Genomic DNA, 26,175 nt, shown 5'->3' on the forward strand with positions numbered 1-26,175 from the left:
TCTTGGCCGATGTTCTTGATTGGAATTCAGGAATATTGACTTCGTCTTCTTTGGTGAAGGAGTTTCGGTAAACCGTGTTTAATAACTCTGCTTTAGTGGCACTGTCTCCAGTGACTTCACCGTTGTTACCGCGCAGTGAAGGTATTGTTTGTGTCTTGCCCGTATCGCCACACCCACTTTGCCACAGTTGTAAGGCGGGATGCCGTGTGGTGTGCTGCAGGCGCTGGGGATCCCCTTCGTCCGTGCGTCCAGCCGCGACTTCCTGCTGCGCCTGGTGCGGGACGCGGTGGAGGCGCGGCGGCGGTCGTCCAGCTCCAGCCGTCCGGACGTGTTGCAGCTGCTGATAGAGGCTCGCCACGAGGACGGAACGGGTGAGCACTCAGTGACGCAACAGCAGGTGGCTGCACTGTCGAAGTAATCTAGTGATCCTAAATACACTTGTGTGCAAAAGTTAAGGACGAAAGTAACTTTCATCGCATAATGTCTCACTGCCAACATAGCTCAATGAAACTTGCACAATACATGATATAACAGGACATAAAATCTCGTCTGAAGCTTGCGATCATTTTCATGTTAATAACTGACAACCAATGCTCCACAATCGCAAATAAGTCATGATATGTTCGATTGAGTCTTTTATTACAACATGTTACGCGTTTCAGGATTACACCCATCTTCAGGCAACTGTTACAAAACATAAGTGAACAGCGCACTCAACACGTCTCAACGTTACAGAAAATGAGATCTGGTCACATGAGATACATACCACAAACTTCAACTCCTTCCTAACCAACCAGGCGTACAGCCTTGACAACTGAAAGAGAGTGCCGAATAACATGTGACTGTAACTGCGACACAAGCAGTTGAAGCAGAGCGCATACTGACGCTAAACAAGTCAACTAGCAGCGAAGCGCCCTCGGTAGGGGGCGCTTCATGGTCGTGTGCTCCACGCGTTCACATGTAATTTAATAATAATATACTCAGCGTATAACATCTGTTGTTGTTGTGGTCTTCAGTCCTGAGACCCTTCTGAATCTGCTTGGTGTATTCATCTCTTGGTCTCCCTCTAAGATTTTTACCCTCCACGCTGCTCTCCAATACTAAACTGGTGATCCCTTGATGCCTCAGAACATGTCCTACTAACCGGTCCCGTCTTCTTGTCAAGTTGTACCACAAACTCCTCTTCTCCCCAATTCTACTCAATACTTCCTCATTAGTTATGTGATCTACCCATCTAATCTTGAGCATTCTTCTGTAGCACCACATTTCGAAAGCTTCTATTCTCTTCTTGTCCAAACTATTTATCGTCCATGTTTCATTTCCATACATAGCTACACTCAATTCAAATACATTCAGAAACGACTTCCTGACACTTAAATCTATACTCGATGTTAACAAATTCTCTTCTTCAGAAACGCATTCCTTGCCATTGCCAGTCTACATTTTATATCTTCTCTACTTCGACCATCATCAGTTATTTTACTCCCCAAATAGCAACCCGAATAGTACTTCCGTACACGTTAACACTAAAGGATTTTTTTTAAATTTTAAAACTCAAATTTTTTTAATACATTGCCATAATATGCCTATAGCCAGCAGTGCCACTAAGCACAACTCAAACCATATGTCAATATAAAATAAATAATAGGGGGTGGGGGAAGTGCCTTCATGAGAGGTTGAAAGGTTTTTTTCATGAAGGAACTCCCTCCCCCATCCCCTGTTATTAATTTTATATAGACATATGGCTTGAGATGTGCTTAGTGGCACTACTGGCTATAGGCATAGTATGGCAGTGTAAAAAAATTTGGAGTTTTTAAAAATAAAAAAAAGTCCTTTAGTGTTAACGTGTACAGAAGTACTATTCCGGTTGCTAGTCGTAATTACACCATGTTAGATGTTACATGCTGAGTATATTATTATTAAATTACATGTGAACGCGTGGAGCACACGAGCATGAAGCGCCCCCTACCAAGGGCGCTTCGCTGCTAGTTGACTTGTTTAGCGTCAGTATGCGCTCTGCTTCAAGACTCCTTGTGTCGCAGTTACAGTCATATGTTATTCGACACTCCTTTTAGTTGTCAAGGCTGGACGCCTGGTTGGTTAGGAAGGAGTCGAAGTTTGTGGTGTGTAACTCATATGACCAGATCTCATTTTCTGTAGCGCTGAGCCGTGTTGACTGTGCTGTTCACTTATGTTTTCTACTTTTTTTGTAACAGATGTCTGAAGATGGGTGTAATCCCGAAACGCGTAACATGTTCTAATAAAGGAGCCAATTGAACATCTCAAGACTTTATTGTGATTCTACAGTATTGGTTGCCAATTATTGGACAATACACAAAAAAAAAAAATCTGCTATAATGTAGGAGACGTGCGAGGTGAGCAATGAGAGTGACAACGCTGCGAGCGATCTGGCAACACTGCGTTGTTCTACATTTTCCAGATGGTGAGTCCGAGCTTCAGTACCGCGCACACATCACGTGATTTTTGAGACCGTCATTGGTGGAGCTGAATTTTTGTTGTGTGTTACGAAAATGGAACAGCGGAAATAAGAGCAATGTTATGCACTCAAGCTTTGTTTTAAACTTGAGGAATCTCCGAGCGTGACCTTTGGAAAGATGAAACAGGCCTATAAGGGAAGTTTCCTTATCAAGAGCACAAGTTTTTCGCCCCGGCACAAATCGTTTTTGGATGCCCGAGGCCACACCGAAAATAAACCTCGCTCAGGGATACGTTCATCTTCAAAGACGTCGAATGTGTACCTGCCCTTGTGAATTCAGACGGACGTTTTAACAGTAAGGATGATGGGTAACCTGTTACACTTTTACCGTACGTTAATATTTGATCGAAGATTTTAACATGCGAAAGGTTTGTGCCAAAATGGTGCCGAAAAGCCTTACACCTGAGCAGAAGGACAGTCGAAGAAATGTGTGGATTGATCTTGACAGCACTGACAATGACCACGAATGACACATTCGTGTGGTCACAGGTCATGAATCCTGGATTTTTTAGTACGATCCTGAGAGAAAGCGGGAAAGTGAAGAGTGGGACACTGAAACACCTCCTCGATCGAATAAAGTTAGAATGAGCAAATCAGAGATAAAAACAATGCTGATTTGCTATTTTGACTGTATGGGCATCGTGCATAAATAATTTGTTTCTCCAAGACAAACTGTCGATCAAGTGAAACTTCCTCGCAGCTTAAAACTATGTGCCGGCCCGGACTCCAACTCGGGACCTTTGCCTTTCGCGGGCAAGTGCTCTACCAACTGAGTTACCCACGCCACGTCCTCACAGCTTTACTTCTGCCAGTACCTCGCCTCCTACCTTCCAAACTTTACAGAAGCTCTCCAGTCTCTCTCTCATTGTCGATCAAGTGTTTTACAAAGATCTCCTCGAAAGGTTCAAGAAAAGGGTGAACGAATGAGACAGGACACTTCAGATAACTGGATGCCGCATCAAGACAACTACCCACGTCGCACGGCTAGTTCCATCTCGGAACTTTTGACCTCAAAAGGCATTCTTGTTGTACCATAGCCCCCTAGTCATCCGATCTGAATCCTTGTGACTTTCGTCTTTTCCAGAAATTGAAAACTGTCTCAAAAGGACGTCATTTTGTGACTCTGGACAACGTTCAAAAGAATGTGACCGACATGTTAAAGTCCTACCATTGAACCCTTTCAGTTGAAGCTGCTACTAGGAAGAACGCCTCCACCGGTGTGTAGCTGCTGAAGAGAGCTACTTTGATCGAGACAATATTGTTGGTTTTTTTTTAAAAAAAAAAGAACTTTGTTAGATGAAAAATTAGTCTTATATAGCTGGGTGGTCAGCGTGACAGATTGCCGTCCTACGGCCCCGGGTTCGATTCCCAGCTGGGTCGGGGATTTTCTCCACTCAGAGACTGGGTGTTGTGTTGTCTTCATCATCATTTCATCCCCTTTGGCGCGCAGGTCGCCCAGTGTGGCGTCGAACGTAATAAGACCTGCACCAAGGCGGCCGGACCTGCCCCGTAAGGGGCCTCCCGGCCAATGACGCCAAACGCTCACTTCCTTTTTTTTTCTCATAAATATTTTAGAACAGAAGATAATTGAAAGAAATACGCTATGAGACGAACAGGAACGACACTTCTTTTCAAAGACAGTTATTACGCTGAAGTTACCGCGATTTATGATTGTGTCCTGGACGTCACAAGAGGGGGTAGCATGGTTCTCAATAGGATGTGTAATCGCCACAAACGGCAGTGCATATTCTGCATAATTCTCCCATGCTGGCCATAAACTTGGTGAGGAGTTCTCGTTGTGGGGCGTTCCATCCCCCCAACAGCGCGTTTGACATCAGCTGGATCGTCTTTGGTACATGTGGACGTTCTGCAATACATACATCTCCCCAACGCCTCGCACACGTGCCCCATGGAACTTAAGGTCAGGGAAACCGGCACGCCAGTCTATTCACCGAATACCCTTCTACAACAGCTCTGTCATCTGCGCAGTTCGATGCGGTCGCCCGTTGTCATCCTTAAAAATGAAGTCAGGGTCAACGCACCCCTCAAAGACGCACCTGGAGAAGGAGTAAGCGTCACAGTAACGGTGGTGGTGAATGAACCGTGTTCATAGATTTGGACGTAGCTCATCCGTGCAGCATTATGTCGCACCACACTTTAACACCTGAAGCACCAAAATGATCATGTTCGACAATGCTGGATGCACCCTCATCTGTTGAGAGGTGGGAACGCGTAATCCACCCAGAAACATGGCTGAACATGATCGTTTTGTGGACTAAGTGTTATGGTGTGGAGAGGTGTAACGCTGTGTTGTCATACTGACTTCCAAATCTTTGAGCATGGTTCACTCCACGCTCAGTGTTATTGTAACACTATACTCCTCCCCATATCCGTCTTTTCAGGGGTGCATTCGGCCCTGACTGCGTGTCTCATGGATGACAGGTGTGAGGTAACGGGGGAGTCGTCAAGCCCTGAAAAATATTCCAAGTTCGCAGGAAGCAGCGGCCGCACGGGCATCTTGGCGGGCGCCGGCCGCTCGGCAGGCAGGCCACGTGGTGGCAGAATCTGGCCCAAGCAAGAGGCGTCCAGCCGCATGGCTGGGAATTACATGGTGACGCTATGTCGATAAAGGAGACACGCCGGGAATGCCAAAGATGGGGGACTTTGTGAAACCTTAATCGCACACATTTCACACTTCGTATAGAAATTAATTGTAGCCAGATGAGTCATGATCCTCGAAAAGAAACATCCACATTACTATTATTTGCATGACGATTCTGATGGTGTAATCAGATTTTCAATATCTTTATTAGTTTAAAGTTTCGATTCTAAAATGTAAACTTTCACTGCCGGAAATATCATGTCCATTATAATTATCCGGGCTGTTATGCCGTGGTCGGTTGATGAATTCTGTGGTGATTCCCAACGTTTCGTCTCCGACTGCGGGAGACATCTTCAAGGGGGTCCGTAGCTTGATGGAAGGTCCAACACACACTCTGGCTCGCTACTGACTGCCGCTAAATTCCGCGTCCGCGCGCCCCCGCGCCGCGGCGTGACGTCACGTGTTTTGAAAACGTCCGTGCAATTGGCCGCTGTCCGTCGCCGTCGATCGCCGTTGCCATCACCCAGTAGTGGACGGGTGGTATACATCTTCTTTAACACCGGCATCCATATACCGTTTAATTTGACGCCCTCCTCCTTTCGGTTGAAATTATTTGGGTGTTTAGCGATTTCGATTGCCTCCCTGTAGAGCCTTTCGTAGTATCCGCTCGTGGCCGCTAGTACTTGCGTCTCCTCGAAACGAATATTGTGGTTCCCTGGCTGGAAAGCATGCTCCGCAACAGCTGATCGTTCCGTTTCTCCTCTTCCACAATTTCCCTTGTGCTCTTCCAAACGTTTAGAAACAGTTCTTTTGATGGTACCCACATAAGGCACAACGCATTTTCAAACGGACTGAGGAGGCCTTACTACGAGAGCGCATTCAGCAGACCCGACGGGACTTGGCAAGCACAAACTGTAAGTTAATGTCTCTCCATATTACAATCAGTAATAAACTGTGCAGCGGTGACTGGGATAAAATTGATAGACTACTGCATGATACCATGGGGAAGCGTATGTTGACGACGTCTAGTAGACAGAAGAAGAAGTTTGATAATTTGCTACCTAATCAGACTGTTCGGCATTTAGACGTTTCCCGGACCGTTATCAATTTGTCCAAACGTTCGTTATCTGACGATGAGACATCTGTGCTTGCCAAGGGAGGAAATTTTGCTGTTAGTCCGCGTTTTGTGCCCACGGAAGAAATTATAGCCAATGTAGAAGCAGGAATTCGCAGTGTAGATTCTGTAACAGCTGAAGAAATCCGTATAGAAACAGTGAGAATATTAGCCAATGCAAAACCGCCTAAAAGTAATATAACTGTGGGTGAGAGAAGAGCTTTAAAACACCTGAATGACGACGATAGTATTTTGGTTCTCCCAGCTGACAAAGGAAGCGCAACGGTGGTTATGGATGTGGCCGACTATCAGAGAAAAATTACGGATCTACTGGTTCCGCAAGCATATAGGAAGCTGAATAAGGACCCCACTAACAACGTTCTCAGAACTGTGTCGCGGTTAATAAAAAAGTCCTCCATTGAAGAGAGTGTGCAGAAAGGTCTCTGCAGTTCGGTTGCGCTACCACCGAGGCTTTATGAATTGCCCAAAATTCATAAAGAAAATGTTCCCTTAAGACCGATACTAAGTACCATTGGTTCGTCCACCTACTCGTTAGCCAAGTTTTTGACTACGCTGTTAAAACCACATGTGGGCCGTTCGGACTCGTATATAAAGAATTCGACACATTTCATCAGCAGATTGAATGGCATAGTGGTCCAGCCGGAGGACATATTGGTCAGCTTCGATGTGGTATCGCTGTTTACCGTGGTTCCACTTAATGATGTATTGGAACAGCTGGATCGAATTTTTCCTGCCGATATTTTAGAGCTGTTTAAGTGTTGTTTGACGACCACATACTTCAAGTGGAATGAACAGTTTTATGAGCAAACGGATGGCGTGGCTATGGGAAGCCCCCTACGTCCCGTAATTGCTAACTTCTTTATGGAGAAATTCGAAGAACAGGCCTTAGGTACTGCCAGCAAGAAACCAAATGTATGGTTCCGATACGTGGATGACACGTTTGTGTTGTGGAGACACGGTAGGGAGGAACTAAGCCGGTTCCACGAACTTCTGAATAGTATAAACTCAAGAATTCAGTTTACAATGGAGGAGGAGGTAGACGGCAAACTACATTTTCTCGATGTGCTTGTGTTTAGAAACGAAAATGGTAGTTTGGGCCACTCAGTGTACCGCAAACCCACGCACACGGACCGTGATTTGCACCGGGATTCGAACCACCACCCACAACAGAAGCGGGGTGTTATCAAGACGTTAGCGGACAGAGCTAGAAATATTTGTGAACCTGAGTTGCTCGACGCTGAGATGGAACATCTCCACAATGCACTAACGAAGAACGGATATTCGTCCGCCGAAATAAAACGTGCGTTGAGGCAGCCACGCAGAAATCATACTGACGTACAGGCTACTGCAAAATCTAAGGTTTTCCTGCCGTTTGTTAAAATTGTAACGTAAAGAATAGGGAGGATCTTGACAAAGCGGAATATTACCGTAATTTACAAGCCCACCAGGAAGATACAGGAATACCTTAGGCCTGCCAAGGACGCTCGCAAACCATTGGAAAAATCTGGAGTGTATAGGATCCCATGCAGCTGTGGTGATGTTTATGTGCGTACCACCAAAAGAACTGTTTCTAAACGTTTGGAAGAGCACAAGGGAAATTGTAGAAGAGGAGAAACGGAACGATCAGCTGTTGCGGAGCATGCTTTCCAGCCAGGGAACCACAATATTCGTTTCGAGGAGACGCAAGTACTAGCGGCCACGAGCGGATACTACGAAAGGCTCTACAGGGAGGCAATCGAAATCGCTAAACACCCAAATAATTTCAACCGAAAGGAGGAGGGCGTCAAATTAAACGGTATATGGATGCCGGTGTTAAAGAAGATGTGTACCACCCGTCCACTACTGGGTGATGGCAACGGCGATCGACGGCGACGGACAGCGGCCAATTGCACTGAAGTTTTCAAAACACGTGACGTCACGCCGCGGCGCGGGGGCGCGCGGACACGGAATTTAGCGGCAGTCAGTAGCGAGCCAGTGTGTGTGTTGGACCTTCCATCAAGCTACGGACCCCCTTGAAGACGTCTCCCGCAGTCGGAGACGAAACGTTGGGAATCACCACAGAATTCATCAAACGACCACGGCATAACAGCCCGGATAATTTTAATTTAAAGTTTCGTATCTGACGGTAAATTATACACTATTGATATTGCAATTGTTGTTGTTGTCTTCAGTCCTGAGGCTGGTTTGATGCAGCTCTCCATGCTACTCTACCCTGTGCAAGCTTCTTCATCTCCCAGTACCTACTGCAACCTACATCCTTCTGAATCTGCTTAGTGTATTCATTTCTTGGTCTCCTTCTACGATTTTTACCCTCCACGCTGCCCTCCAGTACTAAATTGGTGATCCCTTGATGCCTCAGAACATGTCCTACCAACCGATCCCTTCTTCTAGTCAAGTTGTGCCACAAACTTCTCTTCTCCCCAATCCCATTCAGTACCTCCTCAGTAGTTATGTGATCTACCCACCTTATCTTCAGCATTCTTCTGTAGCACCAGATTTCGAAAGCTTCTATTCTCTTCTTGTCCAAACTAGTTATCGTCCATGTTTCACTTCCATACATGCCTACACTCCATACAAATACTTTCAGAAACGACTTCCTCACACTTAAATCTATACTCGATGTTAACAAATTTCTCTTCTTGAGAAACGCTTTCCTTGCCATTGCCAGTCTACATTTTATATCCTCTCTACTTCGACCATCATCAGTTATTTTACTCCATAAACAGCAAAACTCCTTTACTACTTTAAGTGTCTCATTTCCTAATCTAATTCCCTCAGCATCACCCGACTTAATTTGACTACATTCCATTATCCTCGTTTTGCTTTTGTTGATGTTCATCTTATATCCTCCTTTCAAGAGACAGTCCATTCCGTTCAACTGCTCTTCCAAGTCCTTTGCTGTCTCTGACAGAATTACAATGTCATCGGCGAACCTCAAAGTTTTTACTTCTTCTCCATGAATTTTAATACCTGCTCCGAATTTTTCTTTTGTTTCCTTTACTGCTTGCTCAATATACAGATTGAATAACATCGGCGAGAGGCTACAACCCTGTCTCACTCCTTTCCCAACCATTGCTCCCCTTTCATGCCCCTCGACTCTTATAACTGCCATCTGGTTTCTGTACAAATTTTAAATAGCCTTTCGCTTCCTGTATTTTACCCCTGCCACCTTCAGAATTTGAAAGAGAGTATTCCAGTTAACATTGTCAAAAGCTTTCTCTAAGTCTACAAATGCTAGAAACGTAGGTTTGCCTTTTCTTAATCTTTCTTCTAAGATAAGTCCTAGGGTCAGTATTGCCTCACGTGTTCCAACATTTCTGCGGAATCCAAACTGATCTTCGCCGAGGCCGGCTTCTACCAGTTTTTCCATTCGTCTGTAAAGAATTCGCGTTAGTATTTTGCAGCTGTGACGTATTAAACTGATAGTTCGGTAATTTTCACATCTGTCAACACCTGCTTTCTTTGGGATTAGAATTATTATATTCTTCTTGAAGTCTGAGGGTATTTCGCCTTGCTCACCAGATGGTAGAGTTTTGTCAGGAGTGGCTCTCCCAAGGCCCTCAGTAGTTCCAATGGAAAGTTGTCTACTCCCGGGGCCTTGTTTCGACTCAGGTCTTTCAGTGCTCTGTCAAACTCTTCATGCAGTATCGTATCTCCCATTTCATCTTCATCTACATCCTCTTCCATTTCCATAATACTGTCCTCAAGTAAATCGCCCTTGTATAGACCCTCTATATACTCCTTCCACCTTTCTGCTTTCCCTTCTTTGCTTAGAACTGGGTTTCCATCTGAGCTCTTGATATTCATACAAGTGGTTCTCTTTTTTCCAAAGGTCTCTTTAATTTTCCTGTAGGCAGTATCTATCTTACCCCTAGTGCGATCAGCCTCTACATCCTTACATTTGTCGTCTAGCCATCCCTGCTGAGCCATTTTGCACTTCCTGTGTCGATCTCATTTTTGAGACGTTTATATTCCTTTTTGCCTGTTTCATTTAGTGCGTTTTTATATTTTCTCCTTTCATCAATTAAATTCAATATTCCTTCTGTTACCCAAGGATTTCTATTAGCCCTCGTCTTTTTACCTACTTGATCCTCTGCTGCCTTCACTACTTCATCCTCCAGTGCTACCCATTCTTCTTCTACTGTATTTCTTTCCCCCATTCTTGTCAATTATTCCCTTACGCTCTCCCCGAAACTCTGTACAACCTCTGGTTTAGTCATTTTATCCAGGCCCCATCTCCTTAAATTCCCACCTTTTTGGAGTTTCTTCAGTTTTAATCTACAGGTCATAACCAATAGATTGTGGTCACAGTCGACATCTGCCCCTGGAAATGTCTTACAATTTAAAACCTGGTTCCTAAATGTCTGTCTTACCATTATATAATCTATCTGATACCTTGTAGTATCTCCAGGATTCTTCCATGTACACAACCTTCTTTTATTGCTACACCAAAAAGAAATGCAGATGATAAACGGGTATTCATTGGCCTAATATATTATACTAGAACTGACATGTGATTACATTTTCACCCAATTTTGGTGCATAGATCCTGAGAAACCAGTACCCGGAACAACCACCTTTGGCCGTAATAACGCCTTGATACGTCTGGGCATTGAGTCAAACAGAGCTTGGATGGCGTGTACAGGTACAGCTGCCCATGCAGCTTCAACACGATACCACAGTTCATCAAGAGTACTGACTGGCGTATTGTGACGAGCCAGTTGCTCGGCCACCATCGACCAGACGTTTTCAATTGGTGAGAGATCTGGAGAATGTGCTGGCCAGGGCAGCAGTCGAACACTTTCTGTATCCAGAAAGGCCGGTACAAGACCTGCAACATAGTTCGTGAATTATCCTGCTGAAATGTAGGGTTTCGCAGGGATAGAATGAAGGGTAGAGCCATGGGTCGTAACACATCTGAAATGTAACGTCCACTGTTCAAAGTGCCGTCAATGCGAACAAGAGGTGACCGAGACGTGTAAGCAATGGCACCCCATACCATCACGCCGGGAGATACGCCAGTATGGCGATGACGTATACACGCTTCCAATGTGCGTTCACCGCGATGTCGCCAAACACGGACGCGACCATCATGATGGTGTAAACAGAACCTGGATTCATCCGAAATAATGACTTTTTGCCATTCGTGCACTCAGGTTCGGCGTTGAGTACACCATCAAAGGCGCTCCTGTCTGTGATGCAGCGTCAAGGGTAACCGCAGCCATGGTCTCCGAGCTGATAGTCCATGCTGCTGCAAACGTCGTCGAACTGTTCGTGCATATGGTTGTTATCTTGCAAACGTCCCCATCTGTTGACTCAGGGATCGAGACGTGACTGCACGTTCCGTTACAGCCATGCGGATAAGATGCCCGTCATCTCGACTGCTAGTGATACGAGGCCTTTAGGATCCAGCACGGTGTTCCGTATTACCCTCCTGAACCCACCGATTCAATATTCTGCTAACAGTCATTGGATCTCGACCAACGCGAGCGGCTATGTCGCGATACGATAAACCGCAATCGCGATAGGCTACAATCCGACCTTTATCAAAGTCGGAAACGTGATGGTACGCATTTCTCCTCCTTAGACGAGGCATCACAACAACGTTTCACCAGACAAAGCCGGTTAACTGCTGTTTGTGTATTTGAAATCGGTTGGAAACTTACCTCATGTCAGCATGTTGTATTTGTCGCCACCGGCGCCAACCCTGTGTGAATGCTCTGAAAAGCTAATCATTTGCATATCAGAGCATCTTCTTCCTGTCGGTTAAATTTCGCTTCTGTAGAACGTCATCTTCGTGGTGTAGGAATTTTTATGGCCAGTAGTGTATATATGGTCCAACTTTCATTGAGATATGTTGCTTGACAGTGACACACCTTAAGTATTGCACTGCACTGTTTATAGAGACCGTATCTAGAAGCAGATTGGTGAGATGTATCTTTTTTCTCGCAAATAATCAGCTGTCGGTGGTATTCTCCGGTAGTTACACTCTGAAATAACGATGTTGTTACATCTGAACGCTGTGCACATCATTGTGAGGTCCTGTGCTTCAAATGATCTCGCAGAGCGGATGGAGCATTGTATCCTGTTCTATACTTCTGTCATTTGTCGGGTCATTCTGCAAAATCGTTTAATTCATCCTTGACATTACAACACTGCCTCATAACATTATTATATCCAGACCGTTGTTTGGGAAGTACTCTCGTGGTCTGCAGAGATGTTTTGGAAACGAAGCATCTACGTGTAACTGACGTGATGGTGAATGAAAAACACCATCTTCAAAAATGACTCAAATTGCTCTGAGCACTATGGGACTTAACATATGAGGTCATGAGTCCCCTAGACTTTGAGCTACTTAAACCTAACTAACTAAGGACATCACACACATCCATGCCCGAGGCAGGATTCGAACCTGCGACCGTAGCGGTTGCGCGATTCCAGACTGTAGCGCCTAGAACCGCTCGGCCACCCCGGCTGGCAAACACCATCTTGTATTTACGATTACATAGTTATAAATTCACTGCTGTCGATAAAACAATGGAGACATTGCATAGAGCAGACAGTGGGCGGTATCTTGGTGTGCTTGAGGAGCTGGAAATGTATACTGCTGAACGAAAATAACTTGACAAGAAACTTAAAAAACAAGATGCGTTTTCCTGTGGCGTTTATTTTAATATGTTCTATGTCATTCTCGAGTAAATGTATTAAATGTTTCATACGGTACTGTATGTTCTTGGCTGTATGTGTGTGTTTGAAATGTAATGTCATATTCTGATCAATGTCATATTCTGATCACATACAGATTAATTTCGTCGCGTCGTATACTTCCTGGTTCAGCGTGATAACGAAAAAAAATAATTATTTGTAGTTGAGTCTCGCCAAATAAATGTTCTTCGATGAAAACCCATTTATTTTTCTTTGGTAAGAATAATACTGTCGTACTAATACAATACTGATGAACATATCCTTTATTTAATTAATAGTCCATCTAACCATTTGTTTTCCATCTTGGTCCAGCGCAGAACACAAGAAGCCCTAATAGTCTTAGTCTTAATTACTACGTACAGGGGTCATGCTCGCTCTGAGATAATATTTAACCATTTTACGCTAATGCAGTAAGTAATGTCTTTGCTTTCCAATCTAGCTTCACAATTTTTATACACAGACACGCGGTAAAGAAATGATATATTACATGTACAATTCCTGATGTGCCTGAATAGACAATACCTGTTGTGATCCTTCGCTCCGGTTCGTTGGTTTCTCTGGGAGGACGGGACCAAACAGCGAGGCCATCGGTCGCAACGGATTAGGGAAGGATGGGGAACGAAGGCGGCCGTGTCCTTTCACAGGAACCAACACAGCATTTGCCTGAAGCGTTTCGGGGAAACGACGGAAAACCTAAATCAGGATGGCCGGACTTGGGTTTGAACCGTCGTCCTCTGGAATGCGTGTCCGGTGTGCAAAGCACAGGGCTACCTCGCTCGGTCTGTCGCTCCGATGTCATGGACGTGTTCAGCAAGTCAGCTGGCAGTATATGGAAGGTGGTCGGCACATCCTGCGTCCTGCGACATGCAGAAACACACTGTCGTTATAGTCCGTCGTTCGTCAAGCAACCAGATGTGGTATGCAGGGCAGCCTAACTGCCACTCTGTTTTTCCGCACTATTATCATCCAGCGCCTCTGTTGATATTTTTCTCACCTTAGAGCTGCAGACGATCTGTTGGTTTGATCAAAACTGGTCATCATTAATACAAGAAATAGTGATTTAGAGAGTATTTTTCTATTCCTTGCGTCAGTTATGGAACTGACGTGATTTTGCTGTAACTGGTCAATAAATATTTCGTTTGAAACTTCCTGGCAGATTAAAACTGCATGCCGGACCAAGACTCGAACTCGGGACCTTTGCCTTTCGCGGGCAAGTGCTCTACCAACTGAGCTACCCAAGCACGACTCACGCCCCGTCCTCACAGCTTTACATCTGCCAGTATCTCGTCTCCTACCTTCCAAACTTTACAGAAGCTCTCCTGCGAACCATGCAGAACTAGCACTCCTGAAAGGAAGGATATTGCGGAGAGATGGCTTGGAAGGTAGGAGACAAGATACTGGTAGATGTAAAGCTGTGTGGACGGGGCGTGAGTCGTGCTTGGGTAGCTCTGATGGTAGAGCACTTGCTCGCGAGAGGCAAAGGTCCCGAGTTCGAGTCTTGGTCCTCCACACAGTTTTAATCTGCCAGGAAGTATCATATCAGCGCACACTCCGCTGCAGAGTGAAAATCTCATTCTGGAATATTTCATTTACCGTATTTCTTTATACATGGAAATATAAAATGTTTCTGATCAATGCTAATAATAGATAACAGTAAAATACTAATAATAACTGAATAAAATTGTCGTATCTGTATGAAAACGTTTCTCCAAAATCACTAGACGAATTTTCATGGCCTTTTTGCAGGTAATCTGAACATAGCTTGGGGCACCGTAGAGGCTTATTTAATCAAAACATGTGCATGTATGTATGTTCCGCAACTCCTCCAAAACTTTTGGGCCGATTTCAATCAGTCTTGATACACGTATCACGTACTGTTTAGAAAAAATTGCTGTGTAGTAAGAACCACCTTTCTGTGCACTCCCACGACAGAAATGTGTGTTTGTGATGGTAAGCGAAGGAGTAAAGTTATTTGACATGCTGCTGATTCTGTTTGCATGTGACATGATTCCAATGACCGGTATAGGAACTACAAAAGATTCAGGCCTCAATTGCGGTTCGTGGAAACTACGAGGCACCTTTTTAAAGTAAGTTCCCTTTTAAAATCAAATACAATAAAAGCCTGGACCTTAATCTATTTTCCGTCATATTAAGGCACTTAAGATATGTAATGTTTCAGAAACAGTGTATACATGTCGAAATGACCACCATCACATACATCAAAGCTGCAAAGCACCAAAGCTTAAGACAGAAGAAACTTTAGACGATTTACAGACAGTAGGCAGACTCGACTTCCTTCTCTTAGTCTAAACTAAATGACTGCTGTGGTGGTAGAAAAGGCGTAATATTAACCTGACAAATCGCGAAGACAGCGGGTCCATAGGACGCGATAAACGCTAGAAAAAAAGAGAGGGTTTACACAGTATGCTGCGTGAGTTGTTTAGTCAATTTTACTGCTAACGTATTGCCTCCAGGTTATCAGTATCCGTATGTGTTTTCGCATTTGTGTTTTACTTACTTGAGTATTGCTGTTCGTATTCTTGTTTATTAGCCATTACATGTGCTCTGAATAGCCTTGTTTACAACTATCTGAACCTCTGAGCCTGCAAGAAAAATTACGTCCCACGCCTCGGTCCTCGAACAGCGCTCACCGAGACCGAGATGGCAGCGCAGGTGATGTTCTTCCTGCTGGCCGGCTTCGACTCGACCACAAACCTGCTGTGCTTCACGACGTACCTGCTGGCCCTCCACCCCGACGTCCAGGCGCGCCTGCACAAGGAGCTCGACGGGTGCAGGTCTGCGGCGAGTGGGGAGATCAGCCACGACGACCTCACGCGCTGCGACTACCTCGACTGGGTCATTGCAGGCAAGTTGAGCCACTGTATACACTCGTTTACGAACCGTTTCCTCTTCGTCACTAAGCTCAGATATTTCCAGGTGCGGAGTAGTGGTCACTCAACCAATTATACAGGGTGATTCAGAAGTAACTGTACACGCTTCGTGAGTGTAATGTATGCATCAAAATAAGACTTAAACGTTAAATAAAGTTTTGTCCGAAATTGTTTTATTTCAGAGTTATGCAATAGAGTAGAGATCACAAACGCAACACAAACAACACAAAATTAATTCTTCTCAAAAAGCAACTGCACGAAGGGACCCGAAATTCAACTCACCTACATACTGTACAGTTACTCCAGGATATGTTGAAAATGATGTCCACGTAGACGAAGACAGTGACATGCTCCAAGTCTTAGCGCTCTAGGAATGTTGCAGGCTCCATTCATCTCATTCTGCACAACGGGCTACGCCAAAGCCCAGTAACCAAAGGAGTTTCTTGCCAGAATCAACGGATCAGTGTAGAGGGATGTACAAAGCAGCATCAGTCGATATGCAGGCGAGCACGACACGCCGAAAGCCTCACTGGCCCGTCATGTAATGCCTACCACAAATGATATTATGAATCATATCTCGGAAATAAAGCAGTTTCAGACAAAACTTCATTTAACATATTGCTCTTATTTTGATCCATACATCATACTCATGAAGCGTGAACAGTTACTTTTCAATCACCCTGTATTTTAACATCTTTTTATCACATCGCTTACTTGTTTCTCCGTCTGCTGGTCACAACTTCACAGTTGATTTTAGATTGACTTTCAAATGAGCCAGTTTGGAACTGGATGAAAATGCAATATTACCTCGCTTTTTCTGTTGGTATGTCTGGTAAGGTCGGGGTGAAGGCGAAAAATGTTGGTAACGCCTGACATCCTGGCTGTCCTGCAGGACCAGCGTGCTGTGCGGGTAGTATAGGAGTGCTTCCTAGGCAGTATGTGAGTGGGTGGGCACAGCTCGCAGAGAGGGGAAGAGGAAACTGACAGAGAGAGGTGGAGGAGCATATAGGGACAATATGTATGACATACACGTACACAGGTGAAGCTGGGCGTAAAAAGCTAGTACACACAGAAATAATTATTTAAATAAAAAATAAAACCTCACCAAAATGTTCAAAATCCTTGAGAAATTTCATTCACACACGACTAAAAAGCAGAAAATAATTGTAACTCTTCAGGCTTTCCCGGCGCGATCTTGACATGTGGAATAATCGGGTCTACTGCCGGATGTTTGTGTCGCTCTGGCACAATATTTCGGCCACGTCACACCGGGGAAGAGACAACACATTACATGCAGCGCCAGGCGGGCGCGGACGGCAAAGAGAGCACCCAGCGCCCTCTGGGCATAAATACTGGAAAAGATCCTCCAATACGGCAGTCTCAGGTAGCACCTGAAGAAGTTACGTGGCCGAGTTACGTGGCCGAAATATTGTGCCAGAGCGACACAAACATCCGGCAGTAGACCCGATTATTCCACATGTCAGAAAATAATTATTTAAATAGGAATAATTTTTAATATAACACGTTTCTAAATTGGACTAGAAACTACAACATAATTTCTCTCCCTCCCACACAGAATAATACTGGCATACAGGATAGCCCTGAAGATTTGTACTCGATAATTTTTTAATAGGTTTGTCAATATTTGTAATACTCATAACGAAAAAGGGAAGAGGCAACGGAAATAACAATCGTGTAGGGAAAATTGGACGACTGAAGACGTAAAGGACGATCACCATTGCGGAGCATAGATTAGAGTAGGCGCCTGACCTGGATGGGCTTGCAGCAAGCAAGTCGCCATAGCCAGGACCGAATTTTATGGAGGCAAGTCGTCAAGGAGCTTACCACGTGGTGGCACTACACCTTTGCGTACGATGGGACCAGGGATAGGGAGATAACGAAACACTTGGGCAAGTGCAACAGACGATAGGAGGTGAACTACACGTGCATCATTTATGTATTGCGTGCGCTCCACTCTTTTCGTTATAAATCTTACAAGTACTGTCGTAGCTGTTAAAAAGTCACAAGCAGAAATTTTCGGAACTATCTCTATGCGGTTAGGAATCTGTACGAGGCTAGAAGAAATTATTTTATACTTTTTAGTCCGATTTAAAAAAAGTGTTATATTAAAAATTTGTTTTGTAAATAATTTTTTTCTGCTGGAGCGTGTAGATGCGAGAATCTCATCAATAGAGCTCACGAACAGTGTCGACGGCCAAGAAAAGCCATGACAAAAAATAAAAACACCTACAGCAGTCCTTATGATTTTACTTTATTTTGTCGCTACCAGTTTCGACGCTTCATTGCGCCATCTTCAGGCTGTTTTAAGGCGGTACAGGTTGACACGATCCCCACGCATAACCCATCAGTTGCCAGCATTACTGGACTCGCAGATAAAGTGTCAGCACTCCAAGCATCAACCGTCAACTTGTCAGTTGAAATTGGAAATTGACACTAAATAACGCAAAGTGTGAGGTCATCCACATGAGTGCTAAAAGGAATCCGTTAAACTTCGGTTACACGATAAATCAGTCTAATTTAAAGGCCGTTAATTCAATTAAATACGTAGGTATTACAATTACGAACTACTTAAATTGGAACGAACACATAGAAAATGTTGTGGGGAAGGCAAACGAAAGACTGCTTTTTGTTGGCAGGACACTTAGAAAATGTAACAGATCTGCTAAAGAGACTGCCTACACTACGCTTGTCCGTCCTCTTTTGGAGTAATGCTGCACGGTCTGGGATCCTTGCCAGATAGGATTAACCAAGTAGTTTGAGAAAGTTCACAGAAGAGCAGCACGTTTCGTATTATCGCACATTATGATACAGGATTTGGGATGGACATCATTAAAACAAAGGCGTTTTTCGTTGCAGTGGAATCTTCTCACGAAATTTCAATCACCAACTTTCTCCTCCGAATGCTAAGATATACATAGGGAGAAACGATGACCATAACAAAATAAGGGAAATCAGAGCTCCCGCCGAAGGATACAGGTGTTCGTTTTTTTTCCGCACGCTGTACGAGATTGGAATAATACAGAATTATTTTGAAGGTGGTTTGATGAACCCTCTGCCTGGCACTTAAATGTCATTTTCAGAGTATCCACGTAGATATAGATAGAGACGTGGATGCAGATGTAATGGTTCCGTGAGAATCTCTGACTTCACTGGAAAGCCTCTAACCCATAAGCGAGACTAACGCAGTCGGAGTACAACATTGTGCATCACTTTATGCGGATTAATGAAAACCAATGAGTCAGGTCCAGGCAGAAAGCAAAAGTCCCGACAATGTTCGCGGAAACTTCGCCAGACACCTGCCCTTGCGTCATCTGAGACGCAGTCACCAAGGCGCGGCCGTCTTTCGGGTCACACACAAATGAATGTAAAATCCCCCCGCCCACAACTGACATCCAAATGGGATAATTGCTCGTCCGAAGCCTCGTCTCAGCGGGGACGGAAATGATATGTTCAAGTGCAAATATCTTAGATTAGGCTTTACTGTGACTGTTATTTATATCCAATGAAATAACAATTTTACTGTTACCAGTCATCGTTTATTTATATCTGCAACGCGTTTCAAAGGTTTAAACCCCCATCCTCGGATGGACCTACATGCGTTAATGCGAGGTGCGCACTGTGTTACTACTTTGGGGCAACCTGTAGCACTGCCATGTGGAGAAACAAAACACAGTTCCAGAACGTGGGTCTGTGGTGGTCTTCGATTATAAATTAAACGAAAATGTCAAAATAAAACAACTAAAATTGAATACATCCAGTGGTCAGAGGCTCCTCTCTCTGTCGTGATACACCATACGTAAAAGGTCACACATCGTAGACAAAGATGGTGTGGGGAAACTACTTGCTGCAAAGAACATCAGCAAAAACAGAAACACTATTTCAAAGTACAAAGAACATATAACAAAACACCACCATAATTTTAAAGTAAGTCGTGAAACGCTATGGAGACCTTTGGTTCAGTGGATGAAAACATATGTCAGAGTAAATATTTCAAATACACTACTGACCATTAAAATTGCTACGCCCAGAGGATGACTTGCTACAGACGCAAAATTTAATCGACAGGAAGAAGATGCTGTGATATGCAAATGATTAGCTTTTCAGAGCATTCACACAAGTTTGGCGCCGGTGGCGACACCTACAACGTGCTGACATGACGAAAGTTTCCAACCCATTTCTCATACACAAACAGCAGTTGACCGGCGTTGCCTGGTGAAATGTTGTTGTGATGCCTCGTGTAAGGAGGAGAAATGCCTGCCATCATGTTTAAGACTTTGATGAAGGTCGGATTGTAGCCTATCGCGATTGCAGTTTATCGTATCGCGACATTGCTGCTCGCGTTGGTCGAGATCCAATGACTGTTAGCAGAATATTGAATCGGTTGGTTCAGAAGGGTAATACAGAACGCCGTGCTGGATCCCAACGGCCTCGTATCACTTGCAGTCGAGATGACAGGCATCTTATCCGCATGGCTGTAACGGATCGTGCAGTCACGTCTCGATCCCTGAGTCAACAGATTGGGACGTTTGCAAGACAACAACCATCTCCACGAACAGTTCGACGACGTTTCAAGCAGCATGGACTATCAGCTCGGAGACCATGGCTGCCGTTACCCTTGACGCTGCATCACAGACAGGAGCGCCTGCGATGGTGTACTCAACGACGAACGTGGGTGCACGAATGGCAAAACGTCATTTTTCCGGATAAATCCAGGTTCTGTTTACAGCATCATGATGGTGGCATCCGTGTTTGGCGACATCGCGCTGAACGCACATTGGAAGCGTGTATTCGTCATCGCCATACTGGCGTATCACCCAGCGTGATGGTATGGGGTGCCACTAGTTACACGTGACGGTGAACTCTTGTTCGCATTGACAGCACTTTGAACAGTGGACGTTACATTTCAGGTTACGACCCGTGGGTCTACCCTTCATTGGAGCCCTGCGAAACCCTACATTTCAGCAGGATAATGCACGACCGCATGTTGCAGGTCCTGTACGGCCCTTTCTCGATACAGAAAACGTTCGAATGCTGCCCTGGCCAGCACATTCTCCAGATCTCTCACCAATTGAAAACGTCTGGTCAATGGTGGCCGAGCAACTGGCTCGTCACAATACGCCAGCCATTACTCTTGACGAGCTGTGGTATCGCGTTCAAGCTGCATGGGCAGCTGTACCTGTACACGCCATCCAAGCTCTGTTTGACTCAGTGCCCAGGCGTATCAAGGCCGTTATTACGTCCAGAGGTGGTTGTGCTGGGAACTGATTTCGCAGGATGTATGCACCCAAATTGCGTGAAAATGTAATCACATGTCAGATTTAGTATAATATATTTGTCCAATGAATACCCATTTATCATCTGCATTTCTTCTCGGTGTAGCAATTTTAATGGCCAGTAGTGTAAATGAGACGTCTAGTATCGTCGACTACACTCCACACTTTGTTGAGCAGTGTAAATAAACAATATCTGGTAAAAGTAAACTTGTTTCATTTTAATATGTTGTGTCTAAATCTGTAAGTCAACTGAATTACGCCGAGCAGGGAAAATAAAATAAGATTATTAAAGAAATGCAAGGAAAAATGTAACTACAGCCTCAAAGAGTAGTCTGAATGGATGTGATGACCGTAGATTGTTGACTGAGGCGACGGTTGTGCGCAGAGTCTCTGCGGCTGTTCCCGCCGGTGCCGCTGCTGGACAGGCGGTGCGGCCGCGCATGCGCAGTGGGCGGCGGCCCCCGGCTGCAGGCTGGGGACGTGGTGGCGGTGCCGGTGCAGGGCCTGCACGCCGACCCCCTCCTCTTCCCCCGGGCCCAGCACTTCCTGCCAGAGCGCTTCCGGCGGCCGGACCAGGTGCCGCTGGGCGCTTACCTGCCGTTCGGCGCCGGACCCAGGGCCTGCATCGGTACGTTCATCAACGCTGCGCTCTCCGCTCCCGTGCCGAACCGGTCAATACTAATAATTAAAGCGGTACTATTCTATGCTAGAGGATTGATAAGCCATGCAGCTGTTTCATTTATGGTAGGTAATTCACACTGAAGACACAATTTCATCTTCAGACTTGCTTGTGGCAATCCAGCTCAATCGAAACCTTTAACGTATACAAAATTGTTACGCCGTCGCCAAGGTAGCCCCTGCGGGCCGGCAACCCATTTAACACCAAACAGCACCGAAGTTGTCTATGCCCAAGGCGTAAGCAATGGTAAATATCGGCTGTTTTGGAAACAGACATTCCGCGTACTACTTCCTGCAGAGGGAGTTCGAGATGGCCTGCAGGAAGTAATACTACACCAACATCTGATTGGCTGGCCAATACTATTTAAAGGCTAGAACCAGCACCGAACGTCATGATCTCATTCCTTTCCCCCATCTGCTCCTGTTCCTCGAACATATCCGCATCCTCTACACCTCCCGCCGTCTTGAACCCCCTCACCCCCTGGTTGCTCCTCTCCTCTCCCATCCCCGCCCCCTGCCACGTCTTCACCGTTGTGTCCCCCCTACCCTCCATCTCTACACCCTTCATCTCCTTTCCCAAGGTGGCTTCCGTCACCTCCCCCTCCCAGATGATGCCCTCTGCCCCTCCATTTATCCCTCCTATCAACTCTGATCCTCGCCTCCCCCTCCTTTCCTCTGTCCTTTCCCTGGGCTCCCTCTTCCCCCCCCCCCCCTTCCGTCCTGTTTTCTCCCCACTAAACCTCTCCCTACCTCCCTTCTCCCCCCCAGTCCTTTTGTATTCCCCTCCTCTGCCTACCCCACTCCCTGTCGCGTCTGCCCCCCATCCCTCTTATGGGTCCTCATCCTCCTTCAGCTCCTTTCCCGGCTCCCCCCTTCACTTTTACTCTTCTTTCCCCCCTTTTTTGTTTTCCCATCTTCTGTCCAGTTTCCCCCCACCTGCTCTCGCCTGTGGTGTCACATTTGCCAACTTTTTAGTGCAGTGTTCCAGTGACTATTCAGTGTTGTTTGTCTTTCTCGTGTTGCGAACAGAAACCATTCTGTCGCTAGGTGTTAATTTTATGTCCTTTGCGAACAGAATCCAGACTGACGCCGTGTTTTTTTTAATTGTCTATTGTTTTCCCTGTCTGCTTCATACGTATTTTTATTAGCGTCATCATCCCTGTGTTGTTGTTTTAAGTTCCACGATTTCTTTTCGCCTTGTTACTCTCTAAGTCTCCGATTTTATCGCCTGTTTTTTATTATTTGTTCTCTTGATCTTTGTCACAAAATCTGTCGGCTGAAGAGCGGCATACTAAGCTGCTGCCAGCCCGCCCCCTTCGTGGGGAATTGAAATTCAATAAATGAAAAAAAAAAAACCGAACGTCCCCCCACCTTCTCCTTTTCCTTGAACACATCCGCACACTATGTATTGTCCACCGCCTTGATCCCCCTCACCCCCTGGTGTCTCCCTTCCTCTCCACCCCCAACCAGTTGCCGCGCCTTTACCGTTATGTCCCTCCCTCTCTCCATCTCCACACCCTCCATCTCCTTTCCCAACACAACTTCCACCGTCTCCCACTCCCGGATGATGAGCTTCGCCCTGACGCTTACTCTTCCTACCAACTCTAACCCCATCTTCCCGCCTCCTCCTCAGGGCTCCCTCTCCTCCCCCTCCATCCTCCTGAGCGGCTTCGCCCTCCTACTCCCTCTCCCTCTCTTGTGCCTCCTTTCAGTGTCTCTGCGCTCCCTCCTGCCTTGGCTTCCCTCTTCATCTCCCACCCCACGTGTCTCCTGCCTCTTCGTGTACCCTCTGACGCCCCTACTCTCTTCATCCCTGCTGCCCCTTGCTCTCCCCTCCTTTTCCATCCTCTCTGACCCTTCCCTCGGCCGGTCCCACCTGGCAGTTTTATTCTTCATTGTGTGTGCTCCAAGTGGGTTTTAAGTGTGTTGTTCTGGAGTGTTTTTAATACTGTGGCTGACTTTTAACCTGAACATGTGCATTCAGTGTCTTCTCTGTGTTTTAAGAATCGCCAACTGTGTTTTTTAACTTTCTGGCGACTTTTTTTAACTGTCCCCCATGAATGTCTCCACGTCAGTCTATTTTTACCTCCATTTTCCCCCATTACTCTGTTTTAAGTTCCCCTTTCTTATCGCCTTATGTATGTAACATTTTATTCTTATTTTAAGTTGTCATGTCACTGAAGAGCGGCGGATTGTGCCGCTGACAGCCCTCCCCTGCCCATATGGGGCAGGGGAATGAAATCACAATAAAGAAAAAAAAATACTGGACGACAGTTCACGCCAAATACCGACCTCAAAGACGTCTCCACGGAAGACTACGTCTTCGCTATCGGAATAGGACTTGTAATTAAGTGTATGTGTGTTGCCACGGACTCTTGAGGGAAACTTAGAAGCTATCTTTTGTTGCCCATAGTAGGAAATTCTTACTAGCTTTGTGATTGTGACTTTTCGTTGTTATTCAGTCGTTTCCATGTAGACTCACGTGAATTAAAGTTGTGTTGTAAAAACTTTCAAATTGTCAGTTGCAACAAACATAATCCAAAACGTAACCACACCTAACCTCAGCGTTGTACTGTAAACATGACATATTTCAGACTTACTGAAACGTGCATTGGAGTCGGCACCTTTGATACCCGCCCATTTCTTCAGATATGTTGACGATACTTTTGCTGTTTGGCCTCATAGAATATCTTAACACGACGCATGCGAACATTCGTTTTACAATGGAGGTGGAAGAGAGTGGTTGCCTTCCCTTTCTTTACATTTTGGTTATGAGGAAGGTTGATGGATTATTGGGACATGCAGTTTACTGGAAATGTACTCACACTGACTTGTATTTACAGGCTAATACACTCATGCTCATAAATTAAGGATAATGCTGATACATGGTGGGACAACGCTCTGGTGGGCGGTTTGCGGGTTTAAATCACATCGGGGTATGACCATGCGGTGCATTTGTTCTGCAGTCATCGCATGGTGGCGCTGGCAGCAGTCCACATACGCAGAGGTGTGTTGGTGCATGTCAGAGTACGATGCAGCGAGTAAGTGTGCAGCCGTTTTCAGACGTGCTAATGGTGACTGTGTGTTGAAAATGGCTCAAAGAACACATATTGATGACGTTATGAGGGGTAGAATACTAGGGCGACTGGAGGCTGGTGAAACACAGCAGGTCGTAGTACGGGCCCTCCGTGTGCCACAAAGTGTGATCTCAAGATTATGGCTACGTTTCCAGCAGACAGGAAACGTGTCCAGGCGCTACAGTACAGGAAGTTCACAGTGTACAACAGCAAAAGAAGACCGATATCTCACCATCAGTGCCTGCAGACCACCACGAAGTGCTGCAGGTAGCCTCGCTCGGGACCTTACTGCAGCCACTGGAACAGTTGTCTCCAGACACACAGTCTACAGACGACTGAACAGACATGGTTTATTCGCCCGGAGACCTGCAATGTGCATTCCACTGACCCCTGGTCACAGGAGAGCCCGTAAAGCCTGATGTCAAGAACACAGTACGTGGTACCAGGATATGTTCACGGATGAGTCCAAGTATAGTCTGAACAGTGATTGTCTCCAGGTTTTCATCTGGTGTGAACCAAGAACCAGATACCAACCCCTTAATGTCCTTGAAACGGAGCTGTATGGAGGTCGTGGTTTGATGGTGTGGTGTGGGATTATGATTGGTGCACGTACATCCTGCATATCTTTAACAGAGGGAGTGTAACAGGTCAAGTGTATCGGGACGTCATTTTGCACCAGTATGTCCGCCTTTTCAGGGATGCTGTGGGTCCCACCTTCCTCCTGATGGATGATAAAACACGACCCCACTGAGCTGCCATCGTGGAGGAGTACCTTGAAACAGAAGATATCAGGCAAATGGAGTGACCTGTCTGTTCTCCAGACCTAAACCCCATTGAGCACATCTGAGATGCTCTCGGTCGACGCATCGCTGCACGTCTCCAAACCGCTACAACACTTCAGGAGCCCCGACAGGCACTGGTGCAAGAAAGGGAGAGCATACCCTAGCAGCTGCTCGACCACCTGATCCAGAGTATGCCAACCCGTTGTGCAGCCTATGTACGTGTGCATGGTGATCATATCCCATATTGATGTCGGGGTACAGTGGCGTATTCTCAGCTTATCACTAATACTGTGGACTTACAGATCTGTGTTGTGTGTGTTCCCTATGAGCCTATGCTATTAGCGTCAGTTTTGTGTAGTGTCACGTTGTGTGGCACCACATTCTGCAATTATCCTTAATTTATGAGCATGAATGTAGTTACGACCATCCGGCCCAGCGTGAAGGCGTAGTTTGAATCTTGGTACACAGGGCACATGCCATTTCCGACAGTGAGACTTTTCCAGCTGGACTGGCC

At 45.6% G+C, this 26,175-nt stretch overlaps 1 protein-coding gene across 1 annotated transcript in view; it reads left to right on the plus strand.

Moving 5' to 3' along the window:
* The window catches only part of LOC126456682 (cytochrome P450 9e2-like), a 75,112-nt gene that overhangs the window by 45,168 nt on the left and 3,769 nt on the right, over positions 1 to 26,175 (plus strand). Inside the window, exons 5-7 of the mRNA XM_050092423.1 lie at positions 221 to 371; positions 15,584 to 15,805; positions 21,510 to 21,752. Coding sequence (XP_049948380.1) covers positions 221 to 371; positions 15,584 to 15,805; positions 21,510 to 21,752 — 616 coding nt within the window. The remainder of the gene's footprint in view (positions 1 to 220; positions 372 to 15,583; positions 15,806 to 21,509; positions 21,753 to 26,175) is intronic.

The sequence above is a fragment of the Schistocerca serialis genome, chromosome 2 (assembly GCF_023864345.2).
Source record: "Schistocerca serialis cubense isolate TAMUIC-IGC-003099 chromosome 2, iqSchSeri2.2, whole genome shotgun sequence".
NCBI classification, from domain to species: Eukaryota; Metazoa; Arthropoda; class Insecta; order Orthoptera; family Acrididae; genus Schistocerca; species Schistocerca serialis.